Source organism: Cannabis sativa, chromosome 4 (assembly GCF_029168945.1).
Source record: "Cannabis sativa cultivar Pink pepper isolate KNU-18-1 chromosome 4, ASM2916894v1, whole genome shotgun sequence".
NCBI classification, from domain to species: domain Eukaryota; kingdom Viridiplantae; phylum Streptophyta; class Magnoliopsida; order Rosales; family Cannabaceae; genus Cannabis; species Cannabis sativa.
Genome location: NC_083604.1, coordinates 38,985,058 through 39,001,130, shown reverse-complemented (window position 1 = coordinate 39,001,130; position 16,073 = coordinate 38,985,058). Strand labels below are relative to the sequence as shown.

General features: G+C 27.9%; 1 protein-coding gene across 1 annotated transcript; it reads right to left on the bottom strand.

The window, feature by feature from the left end:
• Positions 1 to 10,068: 10,068 nt before the first annotated feature.
• Positions 10,069 to 10,858, bottom strand: LOC115714795 (chaperone protein dnaJ 20, chloroplastic). The gene has a single exon (XM_030643546.2). It carries the CDS (start codon positions 10,783 to 10,785, stop codon positions 10,249 to 10,251), a length of 537 nt encoding a protein of 178 aa, XP_030499406.2. The 5' UTR covers positions 10,786 to 10,858; the 3' UTR covers positions 10,069 to 10,248.
• Positions 10,859 to 16,073: the final 5,215 nt, after the last annotated feature.

The following is a 16,073-nucleotide window of genomic DNA, read 5'->3' as shown; positions in this document are numbered from 1 at the left end:
GAAATCCTCTGGTCCTGGAGCATGTTTAAGTTTGGTGCCAGTAATCGGGTGTACCAGTCAAAATACAGCAACTGCTTTAAGAGAAGTGCAAATTCCCTTGGAAATTTTAATCCATATGATTCACTCACCTGCACCTATCGATCAAGTAAACAAGTCGTTTAGCTTACGATAAAATGATCACATCGATTACTTCAAATAATAAGAATATTAATTCTACCATTTTCAAATTGTTTCTTGATAAAACCCCTTAGTGGCCAAATTTCAGAACCAATCCCGTCGAACCCAAAGCCAGTCGAACAATACCCAGCTCGTCAAACCCAGAACGTCAATATCAAACACCAATCGCCACCCATCTTCTAATCTGACTCCTTACATTAATAATATCAATATGAAATCCAACAATAAAAACCCAGAAATAAAAAAAAAATATGATAAAGAAATGGAGATATGTAGAAAGAGGATTAAAGAGATGGATGGTGAAGAAGCTTATCTTGTTTCCATGCTAGAGAAGCTCATCCAAACTCTTTGACCGGCGGAGCAGACATCGGAGACAAGAGAGAGAACGAAGGAGTCGGGATTTTGGGATTTTCTTTGTCCGACGATGAACCCATTCGAAGGTTGAGAGGGTAGCTGTGATCGATGGTAATGTGCACATTGTGCAGAATGCTGAACACGTACAGTAGAGAGAAAAGGGGAAGAGAGAGAGGCGACAGAGAGATAGATAAGGAAGAAATTAGGGTTTTCTTTATCACATTTATATATTTAGTTAATAATATTTTTTTTATTTATTTTTTTTTTTGCTGAGATAACTTTTTTATTTAAATAAATATGTATAATTAATAATTTTTTTTTTTCAAAACGTATTGGTTATCTAATATTAACATATATATTTTTTTTATTTACTTATTAATTAATTAATTATACATACTTTTTTTTTAAAAAAAAATTAGGATTGTGATATAGTGACACGCTAAGTGTGTCAGGATATATTTATCCAATCGCACCTAGCGCGTCACTATAGATCAGTATTTTTTAAATTAATAAAAATTAAAAAAATTTAGATTTTACTCTTTAGTGACTCTCCATATTTTTAGTGACACACATTATAAGAGACTAACACTGAATATTTAGAGTCTAATTGTGCATGTCACTAAAAATAACCCCTATCTTTAGTGACACACATATTTATGTGTGTCACTAAATAGTGTCACTAAAAGGCCAAATTGTAGTAGTGTTCCTTAGGTCATGGGTTGTTCCCAACCTATCGAACACAGAAGAGCCTGGTTGCCTCAGCGATTGATTTGCTTGGTTGACAGGCGGAATAGCGCCATTAGCGTGGTTGGAACCGTCAGGTATGGCTCCTCCTAATGAATTCTCGGACAAGGTATGCCCGCCTACAACTTGGCCCACGAGCGGAACTCGTAACCGGGGATTGGGCGGCTGACCATTAGTTGTTTGGGAAGTATTCATCGTCGGGTCATCTTCCGTTTCTCCCACAAGAATGACGTTCGGCGTTTGCTAACCTACAAGTTGGTAAGCTCTTCGTATCAGCACGGTGGCTTGCCGACTACGATCTTCGATCTCTGCATGGTGAGCCCTTAATGCCTCCATCACTTTATCTCTCCATTCAGCGAACATATGCCTTTGTTCGTCAAATGCGAGATTTACTGCAGCACGCAGTTCATCCTGATCATGACGCAGGGTGTTGCTATGACTCTGCATGAGTCCGAGCGCGTCACGGAGATTTTGTAATTTGGTTGCATCTCCGATGGTCGTCTGAGCGTTGGTTCTAGGTGGAACAGTCGTGTTATGGATGCCCTGGTTGTGTGCTGAACTGTTATTCCCAGTCTCTTGCACACCAGACGTAACTCCACTAACAGGAGCTGTTTCACAATTCACCACGCTTCCCGTCTGTCCGGGATTGACAGTCCTGGGTTTTGTAATGCCGAATCCAGCGTCTGTGAATTTGCTGGGTCAGACAGGCCTCTACGAGTTCGCACCATCGTGTTGGCTATTGAGTGTCGAATAAAGAGCGATTTGTGATCTTGCTCTCAATGAAAGCACCAAAATGTTGATTTCGCTTTTAGCCAACGACAATGAGTCTATTTTATAAGTGACAAACGATATGTAGTATCAGATATACAATAAAACAATTATAAGAAACAAAAATTTTATAGAGGTTCAGCCCCGAGCAGTTCGATAATAGCCTAATCCTCGTTATTTATATTGACTTAAGAACAAGGAAGAAGATTTCTTTTCTTATAGCTCTTACAACAATATCTGTGAATATATAATTCGTAGATAATAATATAGTCTTAGCTTAGCTGTGTATCGACTTTCAATCTCTCAGTCCCCTTGCCCAGTGAACATGTATCACTATTTCTAGGGCTGGGAAACTTGAGGAGGAAGAGTTTCCTCTCTCGTTACAATGCGCATAAACAGAAAGATCGTGGGATCAATGCTGAATGCAAGGATCGTGGGATTGAGGCTGAGTACACTGATAGTGAGATCGTGTGTGTGCCGTATCCACATAAATTGATCCCTAAGTTATAGGGATTGAGCTAATGACTCATGATGCGAAGGCTGAATTCGCTAAGTGCTGATTGCTCTGCACGGATCGCTGAATATCTTATTCTGAATGTGCCAGCGAGGTATCCTGCTCGGCCTATCTTCCCGAGCAGGTGCTCCAAGTGGACTCCACGTGTCACCATTCTCGTGATGCCACGTCAGAGTGCAAAATTTGGGATAACAATAACTAAAGCTTATTATTTTAAAGAGTTGTATTTTTTTATTTGATACTTATTTTAATCTATTTATTTTAATATATATAAATTTATTTAATTAAAATTACTAATTTAGATAACTCTAAATATAAATTTTAATTTAATATTTATAAAATTATACCCTAGGAAGATCTAAAAAATAGAATTTATTTTCCATCCTTAGTATAAATTTGCCAATAAATATTATGAAAATTACTTAATTTAAGTTTGTTTAAAATTAATTAAATAATTAATTTTCTACTCAAATTTAAATTTCTATAAATATATAAAACAAAATTCGAAATCCAATGTATTTTAAAAATATATTTTCAAAATTCACTTAAAATAAAATAAAATAAAACTGAAAAAATTATGCTAATTTATGTTGGTCAAAAATTAAATAAATTAATTTTCAACATAAATATAATTTTCCTATTTAATAAAATCTCGTAAGAAATATATCAAATATTTAAGTGTGTAGAATAAAATCAACTTAAATATTAATTTTCTAATTTTATTAAATATATTTAGAAAAATACCAAAAGTCTTCCTAAAAATTATCTATCTAGATAATTCATAAACTAATTACTGATTTTCTAATTAAAATATTATATATTTTAGTCTATTTATTTTAATAAATCATTAATAAAAATTACTTGATTTAAGTTAATATAAAGTTAATTAAAATTAATTTTGAACTTAATCTAATTTTCAAAATTCGAAAAATTCTGAAATATCTCCATTAAAACTAATGCAATTCGAAATTTAAGTGAAAAATAAAATATATTCTGAAAATTATTCTAATTTATGTTGATCTTAAATCGAAGAATTTCCAACTTAAATATAATTTTCTATTTAATTAAATTCTTTAAAATAGAAATAATTAAGTGTCTAGAATAAAATTAACTTAATTATTAATTCTAATTTAATATCTAAGAAATTATTCTAATTTAAGTTTGTTAAAAATTAATTAACAACTTAATTTTCAACTTAATTATATTTTTTAATTTAATTAAAATTCATGAAATAGAAACAAATAATTAAGTATCTTGAATAAAATCAACTTAATTATTAATTCAAAATTAAGTTCTAAGAAAAAATCCCAATTTAAGTTAGTCTAAAACTAATTAACAAATTAAATTTTAACTTAAATATATTTTTCTACTTAATTAAATATTAGAAAATATAAATTAGTTATTAGAAATCACTATCTAGAATCTTTTCTTTAAACTAAGTATGTTTTTCTAAATTAATTTTAAAATAATTTCATTTATTTCAAAATTAATTACATTCCTAATTCAATTTTAATTAGGTTAAACTAGAATAATCAACCTAACACAATTATTTAAATAAGGCAAATGGACCTTCACAATGGGTTGTTCATGTGAGGGAGTGCTGTGTTTAATATGTCGTACCCACTACTAATAACCTCCGAATTCTCTCACACAAGGCCCAAAGGAAAGGAATTTAACCTTTCATTAAATAATTGTTATTCATTGAATAAGCTCAATACTAATTGGACCTAAATAGTAATGATTATCCATTATTACAATCCTAATTGTCAAAGATAGATGATCTACACTGAATAGGGACAAATTGACTGTTCTACCCTTCAATGTATTTTATCCTTAAAACACTTAGCTATCTATAAATGATATTTCAGTAAACTAATATAATTACTGAAATGAGATCTCAATCATTTATCTCTATTCAGCCAAGCTTGAAGGAAATCATTGTTTCACTTCTAAATAATTATAGAAGCTATAGATTCCATATCTATGATCAACGCTCCCACTCAATTAAACTACCATATTCCTAAGATGTAAATATCCCCCAGAACCATAGGTTAGCATCCACGAACAACTTGAAGAACATAAATAATACAACTAAGTTGAACCTAACCATAACAAGAATTAAGATCCATAGACCTTAGATCAACCATTGATATATTGACTTAGAAAGATATAACGGTAAGTTTATGATATCTTTATCCAAGATCAATATCAGTTCCTTCCAATGTATACTCCATACATCCGATACTGATAAACTTTGCCAATGTCCTAGAAAGGACATAACACTTATTCAAGGTGTAAGTATACCTTATCACCGATTATCATGTCAGTCTAAATCCAGTGAACTGACAAATCATGGAAATTAAACTTTTGAACATATAATCATGATTATATTCTACTGTGGTGACGACACTATAATCATGAACAAATATATATTTATATATGCTCTGGACTTAATAGAATTTATACATTGAATATAATCATGAAATAAACATGTGAACCATGCAACATAAAATGAATTCTGATCTTTCATTAATTAGTAAATCTGATTATATTGAAATGAGTTTTATTTAGGGTACAAAACCGAACAATACCAACATAAACTTCCTTGTATTACATATAGCGAGCAGATCACCTCGTATTATAAAAACCACAAAGAGGACATAGCGAGATGGAAATCTTTCCAACACTTAGTGTTTTTTCTTATCAAAATGTGGACAAGAAAGATAGCTCGAATTAGAGAAGATGTAACCTTCCACATCAACAATAACCATTTAAAGGATAAAACTAAAGAATGGTTGGGTAATTATTTAGTATTATCTCACGCGTGATTTAAATAAAACGTGGGGATTGTCCACGTCTCATTTACAATACTTATATTTAAATCTATCCCAAAAAGAATAACTGCCAACCTATACTCCTATAAATAGGGGCAGATTTCATGGAAAGATTGACGAAAAATTTGAGAAAGAATCATTATTATTCAATATCAGATATTGTACTCTGTACTCTAAAAATATCCCTAATAAGAACTCGTGTAGTATGTAGATTTTAACTGCAAAACTACATAAAAATAACTAGTTATTATATATATTTTATTATTTATTAATTTTTGGAGAATTCTTATTATTGAAATGCTATTTAATTTTAGTTAACAAAAATCTGCGTTAATAATATTATATAAAATTAATCTAAATTAAATATTATTTATTATAAAATTACTTGTGACATTTAATTATATATATTTTAAAATAAATTTAAGAAGTACCTTGACACGTAATATACATATTTAGTATATAAATTTTATTAAAAAAATAAATAAAAGAAAAAAGAAAAGTAATTACTAATCATTAATAGTTGATAATCAACTAATTAATTAATAAATTACTTAATATATAATTAACATAATTAATATTAATTGTAAAGTATATAAAATTATTTTAAATATTAAAAATCACTATAAAACAACAGTTACTAATAAAAAAAAAGGCTTTTTTCAATTTTTACCGAAAAAAAGTAATATTATTACAAAAATATTTCTAGCTGGCCAAATAAACAAATATATAACTCAAATAAAAAAATTACACATATACCACTTACACACACCTTCAACTCACGATCCATGCTTTCTGGGTATTTATCGCGCAACCACGCAGCAACCCAACGCAACTGAAATAAAAATTCAACCAGAAAGAGAACTATCATCAATTCTGGCAACTTCACCTGAGAAGACGACTAAAATCAATTAATATAGGGGCTGTTACGAATTCATAAAAAAAGTATAGAAAAACTACTACGAAACTAAAATGCAACTGAAAATCCAGTTTAATTAGCATAAAACTAATGTCTTGACTTGAATTTCAAATCCATGAAAAGGCAGATCTTAAAAAGTTTATCTGGAGTTCCCAAACAATCCAACTCAAGTATAATCCAAAAAAAATTACATCAATATTATAAAATTTATTATCCTAGTGTATTTTCGTTGTTTTCCAAATTTCAAATGGTAAATTTGTTCATATTAAATCATAAAGAGACATGTAGATAGAGTTACGTGGAAACACTGTTTTAATTTTTAATGTTTTACAACAGGTGCATTACAGCTGCATAAATATTTTGCTAATAGTTATTTCGTCTGATTGAAACCTCCGCCTGCTACAACCTTCAGCCAATTACCACCCAGAAACTTTCGTCTGATTGAAACTTTTGCCTGATGCAACCTTCGGCCAACCACCCAGCAACCACGCTGCAACCATCGTCTTATTGAAACCTTCGTCTGATGCAACCGCCGCGCAACCACGCAACAACCATCCTGCAACTATTGTCTGATTGTGTAAGTGATAGTGTAAGTGGTATTTTGGTAATTAAAATTATATAAAAGGTATAAATATTGTCGACACCTTATAGAGGTATTTTTGTAAATAAAATATCAATTTATATTTTCTATGTAATAGTTCCATAAAAAAAAAAAAGGAATACAATTGTTTACAGAAAAAATAAAGTTATTAAAATTAATAATACTAGAGGTCTTTAAAAAAAATTACTAAATGTTAATAAATGAGTGTAATCATGCATAGTTGGGATTATAAAAAATCTTATTTTTAGTCATAACAAAATTTGTGACTAAAAGTTAAAAAACTGTGACTAATTATAAATTATTATTCCTATGTTGTTACTAAAAGGTTTATGGTTAAAAATTATAATTTATTGTGACTAAATAAATTTTTAGTCACAATACTTGTTGTTACCAAAACTAAATTAGTGACAACTTGTAACTAAATATTATGTTTTAGTCATAAGTAACATTTAATTGTGACTGAAAGTCACATTTAGTCAAAAATAAAAAAATATGTTGTAATTAAAAAGTTTTCACTAAAATTTACAGTTTTTTTGTATAGTTTGGAGACATAAACATTTGTCAGGTTTGACTTTTTTTCTTAGTTTGATAAAAAAGGGTCTGCTATGATTTTTGTATTTGTATTAGTTTGGTTTTTGGTTAATTTAGTTGAGGTGTCACGTTAGTTTTTTTTTATTGTTTTGAACAACATTAGATCCCAAATATGTTTCTATCTTAGAAAAAAAAAAGAGAGAGAGAGAGAAAGTTTGGCAGGCAACATTTAGTGGTCATGAAGGTGATGTGGCCGATGTTAAGGAACAGAGTTACTTAAGCTAATTACTTGTTAGTTATTGTTACTAGTTAGTTGTGCTGTTGTTATTTAGTTAATTGCTTTCTTGATGTTAGTTACTGGTTTATTTTTGTAAGAAACTACTATATATAAGCTCAGCTGTAACATTTCTTTAATATCAATAAATAAAAATCACTTTCTTCCTTTTATTTCTTAATCGCTAGAGCCGAAGACCATATTTGTGTCCTTATAAAAAAGATCATATGCATGTACATGTGTAATGCATATCTTCGATTAAGCTATTTAATAATCTTCATTTTGACTTAATGGAAACTGAAATGAACGAGAAAATCAATATAGTGGACACTTAATTGATTATGCAAATTAATTTCATTAAAATTTTAAACATACATTATTAATGGTTGGATTTGGAGGGATTTGAGGAATAATCTGGTTGATCATTATTATTTACAGCCAATAATAACTCAGTCGTCTCCTGCTGCTTTTCATTGTATCTTTCTATTTCATCAACTAGCAATCCTCGAGTATCCTCTTCACTACTGTTGCTATTAATTTCTTTATTATTTGATGACCCACCATTCTTTCCCTTCCTGAATTTGTATCCCCAATTAAGGCACATCGATCAATCTCTTTAATTTTATATTTTTCTTAATCCTTTCAGGTCAATTACAGACATATATAATATGAGCTCTTGCTTTCTTGCATGTCTACATTCGATATATATCTTAAACAACTTTGTTTACTTCGTAAACTTTGGTTTCTTATTGGTTTAATGTCGAACAAAACAAGGAATTAATCGATTCTATTTTATTTTGTTTTCACATGTTTTTGTAACCTGTATTCCTTCGCTTACTTCGCACTTACAAAAAAAAAACAGAATACAAAGATACTATTAACTATGTTAGCGTGATTAGGAGAAGGGTATAATTGTAATAAAATAAAGCAAGGGGAGATCTTAATTAATTGTTGTTATATATGTTCGAAGCATTAATGATCATTATCTACATAAGAAAGAATAGAGCAAGAAAAAAAATGTTTCTAGTACTTCTGTATGATAACTCTGAGTTAGAAATGCATTATACTGTGGAATAATGAAATACATTTGTCTTGTTAAACACTTTATCATACAATAAAAATCATTTCCTGCTTATATAAATAATAATTCGCCAATAAGAATAACACAAATTTCTTTGATGTGATTTTGTACCTAATATTTCCTTGGCTGCAACTGGAGATCTCCTACTTGAATCTTTAAGGACAGCGCTCTTTGAAGAAAGGGTACATATATACAGGAGTTTCTATTTTGCGTTTATTTTTTATTATGATCTATTTATGATTAGGACTTATTGAAATGAGGTAAGGGTTATTTAGACATATATTTCAAAACATGCCTTGTTAAGGCTAGTATATGAATTAATTTGTTAATTTGGTTAGTATTAGTTTCTTCAATTACTCTTTCTTTATTATTGTTTTCTTTTCTCATTATTACGTGTATTCTTATTTTTCCCTCTATAAATACATTCTGCTCTGGCACACATGGTTGCTGTGCTTTTCTTTACTTCCCATTCTGTTGTTCCATGCCTATATAATCAACGTTGCAAACATGCTTTTGTGTAATAGGATAATGCAGAGAAGAGTTTGAGTTGAGGTGAGACAACGATTTGTTTATATTGAGTTACTTTAGGTGCGCTAGTCATGAGCTTAGAAATGCATATATACATATCGTTATGAACGATGGGGTAACATAATTATTTGAAAATGCAGTATACTTATAATTTAAGACAGCCCATACTTATGGGAAACCCTATATACAAAATAGGATAATCTATTAATTAATATGACAATAAGTTTGGATATCGATGGTTTAAAAGCAGTCGTTCCCTTTTAGCAGCCCTTTAATATATTGTGTACTCTTAACTCAAGCTTTTTTTTAGAAAAATAATAACAATAAAATATATAAGACGTTAATCCAAAGCCGGCTTCGCGTTTAATTAATCAAGTAATGCCCAGTGTCAACGCGTTAATTAAACATACAACTTCAAAACCAAAGTAAAGTAAAACATCCAATCCACAAAAAAAATGTTAATTAAAACAACTATAAGCTTTCTCCAATATTATGTTTGTACGTACGAATATGTACACACTACACAATACGGGCAATAGCTATACAAACAATCCACATCTGATATATGATATCTTCTTACCCTTTTACAGGATCACAATTCATATGTATTAATTCCAATGCAGAAACTTAATATACTTGATCAGTTGGTATATGGTCAAAATTTCAAACAACTTAATGTTTAAGAGAATTATAATTTATTGAGTCACACATATTTATAAGCGTTATTATATTTATTAGAAACGAATAGAGTGATCAATTATCATTAGAATTAAGAAAAGTATCATAATAATATTTATGAACTTCGATGAATACAAAGAATATTGTGGCATAATTAAATATCATATACTATAAATTTATAAGCATATGTATTTAATTATCAATTATCAATTATCAAATTAATAATAATAATAAATTAGTCAAAATAATTAACACTTTCTCTTCTTCATCCGAATTTGAGACTTTCTCTTCAATCCACGCAATTGGTTTTCCCAAACTTGCTTAGTAAACATAGACGAGGGTGACGATCTTCTCATTCCTTCTACTCCAAACCCAAACCCTAAGTCATTATGATCATGAGACAGAGCCAAACTCAACTCGTGATCATACATTCGACGCAAAACAGGGTCAGAAAGTGTCTCGTAGGCTTTCTGAAGCTCAACAAATCGTGTGGTGGCCGAGGGGTCAGGGCAAACATCAGGGTGGTACTGAAGTGCCATACTCCTGTAAGCCTTTTTAATGTCTCCCAACTCCACATTCTTAGTCTCTAGAGAAAGCAACTCATAAAAGTTGACCTTTTTATTATTCTCTTGCATTGTCTCAAAATACTGATTAGATCTGCATGAAATGGTATTATTTTTCTTCACCTTCAAATTTAGTACACTAGCCACTTTCTTTGGCATCATGATCATGGGTGCTCTTATTGTTACTGTCTTCAGATTCGTGTAACTCAAGGAAATATCCATTTTTTTTTAATTTAATGTATATATTTTTTTTGGTATATAATCTTGATCAAGAAAAGGGTAAAAGAAGAGAAAAGGATTAAGAGAAGAATAGGGTATGTAGTGATGATCAGGGGGTTTGGGTATTTATACATAAAAGGGGTTCGTGTGGATGATTAGTATTAAAAAATGATTTACAGGTACGCGGTATCGATTAGATTAGAATAATTTATCTTTTAGACCTGAGACACCGTTGAATAAAAACTTTATATCAAGTCTTAATTTGACTTAGTAATTATATATTTTGCTCGATCGCTAATGGCAGCTACTTTTCAAAAATATAATACATTATTTAAAAATGTAGTTTTTTCTCCACTTGTGGACATATTCTTATTAATTATATCTCACACACTAACTTTAAACTTTCCTTTTATTTACTTATTGGGTAGGTGGTACTTACTGAGAAATCTCCCGGTATTTTACATTTTTATTGTTTTTATTTTTAAGCTTTTTTATTCCCTATTGTTTCTTCTTTTTTTAATCGTGTGGAAATGATACATTTTATGGACTTTTATACATGCAAAATATGCATGGTTCTTTTCTTGAAAAAAAAAATTATTTAATGACCAAAATTAAAAAATATAAAAAATAGTATAAGTTAATTGATTACCTTTTTTTTTTTTTTTAGAAAAAGTTAATTGATTACCTTAAAGTAACTGATTATCCTAAATTATTTTTTTATATATATTTTAATTTTTTAATTTTTTTTTTTAATTTTTTCCCATAAATTTTTTTTTTTTTCAAAAAAGTGTTGTATTTTGTAAAGTTTTACCAAAACAACCACGAAATTAAAAATTTCCCTTTATATATAATTCAATTTTATCAATATATTAAAAAATTTTATTCAAAAAATATATATGTAATGTGTATCTCTTAAAATACTTTCACATTTTTCACTTTGCGCACTTTATCTCCAGTTGTTGGTTAATAATTTGCTCTCTCCCAAACAATTATAAGGACTGTTTGTGTTTCAAAATTAAGTAAAGGTACCTTGGTTACATTTAAGTATTTATCTAAGAGTTCTAATTATAATTTCTTATATAAAACATTAAGTCCAACATAATTAATTTAAAATATTGTAGTGTTTAAGTTAATAATTAATCAAAATACAAGGTTTGGAATTATATATCCTAAAAACAAAATATTGTATATATTTCTGAATATTTTACATTAAAAATATATAAAAAGCTAACTTTTATTATCAAAATACATTTACACCTGTATGTAAACTTTTATACTTATAACTATTAACAATTTACAAAATATCTCCTGATCTTGTCTCACACTTTTTACAGTTCTCACTTTTAATGGCAACGTACTTCTACCATCGAAAATTTGGTCTCCAAATTACAAGAAATGAGACATTTTATCCCACTTTTTATACTCGAGAAAAATAAAAAAATTGGATAAAAAGTATGTTAGAATATTTTATCACTGATGTGTATTACGAGGTGATTTATCACTGTTGTATATTATGAGGTGATTCATCACTACTATTTATTACAAGGTGATTCATTACTGCTGTCTTATATAAAATGATTCATCACTGTTGTGTAATACGAGACAATGCAAAATTTTTATACTATGAGTAGCAACAAGGTCCTTAATTACATTACGGGTAGCTACAAGGTTCTTGCTGTGAGATGTTGAATGCTTATCAAAATAACATCCAAACAAAACTCAAATACTTCACTTTATGAAAATTGTGATACTTATGTAGATGATATCACCTCGAAGCAATATATATCTTTTTCTTAAAAAAAATTCACATTTTTTTAAGTTTTTGTTTACTCTATTTTTTCTAGAAGAAATATTGTTTTTTTAGTTTTTTATGTACTTTTTTACCTATATTTTTGGTCATGTGTTTGTTCTTTTCAATTTTGTTGACCATTTTTTTAAATTATTTTTCTTTTTTTTTTTTAATAAAAAAATCTCTATCATCTCATGTACTATTTTTTGTGAAAAAATATATATTTTTTTAATCATTTGTACATTTTTTTACCTATCCTTTTTCTCTTTGGTTTTTTTAATTTTGTTTGCTAATTTTTTTTCTTATTTTTTTATTAGTAAATAATAGTGTAGAAAATTATAATAAGTCTGATAATGAAAATTAATTACGATGTTTGTTTTCTGTTGGAATAAATATTAGAATAAGTGATAAATTCACAAAATTATCTATATTTTAATTTTTATTCTTATATAAAAAAAAGTATTCGATTCATTTTACTTTTATTTTATTTAATATTTATGATATAATTCTCATTACATGGCTTCTCCAATATAATAAAGATATCATTACATAATGTAATCACCATTACGTTGTAATTTCATTACATCACTTTTAAAAGAAAATCGAAGATTATAATAGCGGTTTTGATTCCAGTATATTCTCCATTATACATCGAACACCAAACGTAACCTTACATATTATATATTTTTGTGTTATTTTATTTGTACATTATGATAGAAAAAAAATCACGGGCTTACATTTTAACAGCATGGCAGATGATACACTTTAATAAGAATAGGTATTACACTGTTCTTACTTAAATGTAACTGATAAAAATATACTACAAATATGGGCTTTGGAGGCGGTTTTTAAGGCCGTTCAGCGTCAGTTTTGGCGAAATTCGCTACCGACGCTGATCTTGGTGACGCTAAAGGGGTATGAAATAACCGTCGCCATAAGAACCCTACGGCATCGGTTATTCTGAAATAATTGAGGCCATAGGGACCCTATGGAGTCAGTTTTTATAAAATGACCGACTCCATAGGGGTTTCCTATAATTTTTTTTCAGCTTTAATTAATATAATTTTTTTAAAATTTTATTAAAAATCTAGATTTATTTTTTTATTGTTAATTAAATTAAATTAAAGCATAAATAAAATTAAATTTAAAAGCAAATAAATACACATTTATATTGCTCTAAGTGTTTGTATATTAGGTATTTTTTTATTAATATTTTATACTTTATAATATGTGTTTGTATTTTTCTAGTATTTCAGTATCATTTTTATAATTTTTTAAGTTATGTTTTTTTTATAATAATTGGTATATTGAATAATAAATAATGTGTAATATTTTAATTTTCATGTAACTTAATATTTTTACACATTTAAATTTTATAATATGAGTTTCTATTTTTCTAGTATATTAGTATTACTTTTATAATTTTTTAAGTTATGTTTTGTATAATAATTAGTTTATTAAATAAATAATGTGTAATATTTTAATTTTTATGTAATTTAATATTTTTGTACATTTAAATTTTATAATATGAGTTTGTATTTTTCTAGTATATTATTATTATTTTTATAATTTTTTAAGTTATGTTTTGTATAATAATTAGTATATTGAATAAAAATAATGTGTAATATTTTAATTTTGATGTAATTTAATATCTTTATACATTTACTTTTTAAAAAAAAAAAAAAAACCTTTACTCTAAGCAAATGTATTACACTATTATTATCCCAATAGACCATTTTTGTATTTTTTTTTAGCTTACTATATCTATCTTTAACACTCAACAATATCTATCCTATGTATTAATATTATTCTAAAATTACTCTAAGTATTTAAGGATTATCTAAATATATATATATATAAAAAATATTCTTATAAAAGTAAGTTAAAGAAAACATACCTTATACCAAAAATTATGTACTTGACTTCCGATAAAGTCACTTCTGATAAAATCTTAACAACTAAGTTTAAGAGAAACTAAAATAAAATATTATCCTAATTCTACCGAAATTTCAACAGCATAACGGTTATAATTGAACATTTCCAAAAAATTCAAACCTATTAGTAACAACAAAACACAATTCAAAACAATATTAAATAATCATAACAACATTTAGCAATATAAAAGTTTACCACCCATCTGACTACAGTACATGTATTCACAGAACCTACTTCACTACGGATGAATATTAATATTTAAGATATTCAAACTCATCTAACATGCATATTATTCCACCCATCGATCCGATATAGTATAATATATTGCAGAACCTACTTCACTACAGATGAATATTTAAGATATTCAAACTCTACTAAGCATTCATAATTAATTTATAATAAAAGTTAGTAAACGTATACATCGAGCTACCTAGAAACCGATCAACACCCAAATAAGTCAGATCCTTGCAAATTGACCTCACAACCTACAACATAAAGAAATACTACAAAATTACCAATTTTTTTATTTAGCTACTTACTAGTTATATAATTTATGAGTAACTAGTTACTAACTAGTTTATTTATTACTAACTAGTTTCTAATGAGTAACTATTTAGTAATAAAAACACATAAATATGAATGAAAATTAGTAACTTGTTAAATAGTTGTAACTAACTATTTACTAGCTACTAAAAAAATAAAAACACATGAATAAAATTAAAAATATAAAAAAATGATACAAAATAGAGTTAATTTCTAAACTTTTGTTTCTAAACTCATTTTTTAGAAATTAATTTCTAAACTTTTATTTTAATACTTTCCAATTTCATTCTCATTCACAATATTTAACAAAACTATTAGTTTAAAGTACTCAATATATACATATACAATATATAAAATACTCTCCTATATTACATTTCTCATTCACAATATATATATACACACAATACATATTTAATACAACACAAAATACATACATATATACTCTTCTATATCACATTTCTCATTCACAATGTATACACACACAATACATATTCAATACAACATAATACATATTTAATAATATAGAAAAACCCTAAAAAATTTATAAAATAAAAAATAAAGCAATGTACATTACTAAAATTAGTAGAAATTAGATTTATACCTTAATAGGCGTTGAGAAACAATGTTTTCTCCACTAAAAACGGTGGCCGGAGGTATAACCACCACAACCACTACCTTTACTTTTGGTTTATCCTAAAAAATGAGGAAAAATATATTCTTTTCAGGTATATAGTTTTAGGTATGAAAAATAGAAGATTTAGAAACAAAAATGAGCTAAAATGGTGAAAAAAATAGTGAAATGAGGGTGATTTTTTTGTGGTGGTTGGCGAGAGGGTTTGGGGTTTCTCTGGTTTGGGAGTTTCTGGGTTGGTTGGTCGAATGAGGAAGATGAAAGGTTGGGCTAGGGTTATAAACCCTTTTGGCGTCGGTTATTTGGAAGTAACCGACGCCATAAGTAGCGTAAAATTTCATTCTAAAAATTTCCAACCCTATGGCATGGGTTATTTATTATTATGCTGAAAAA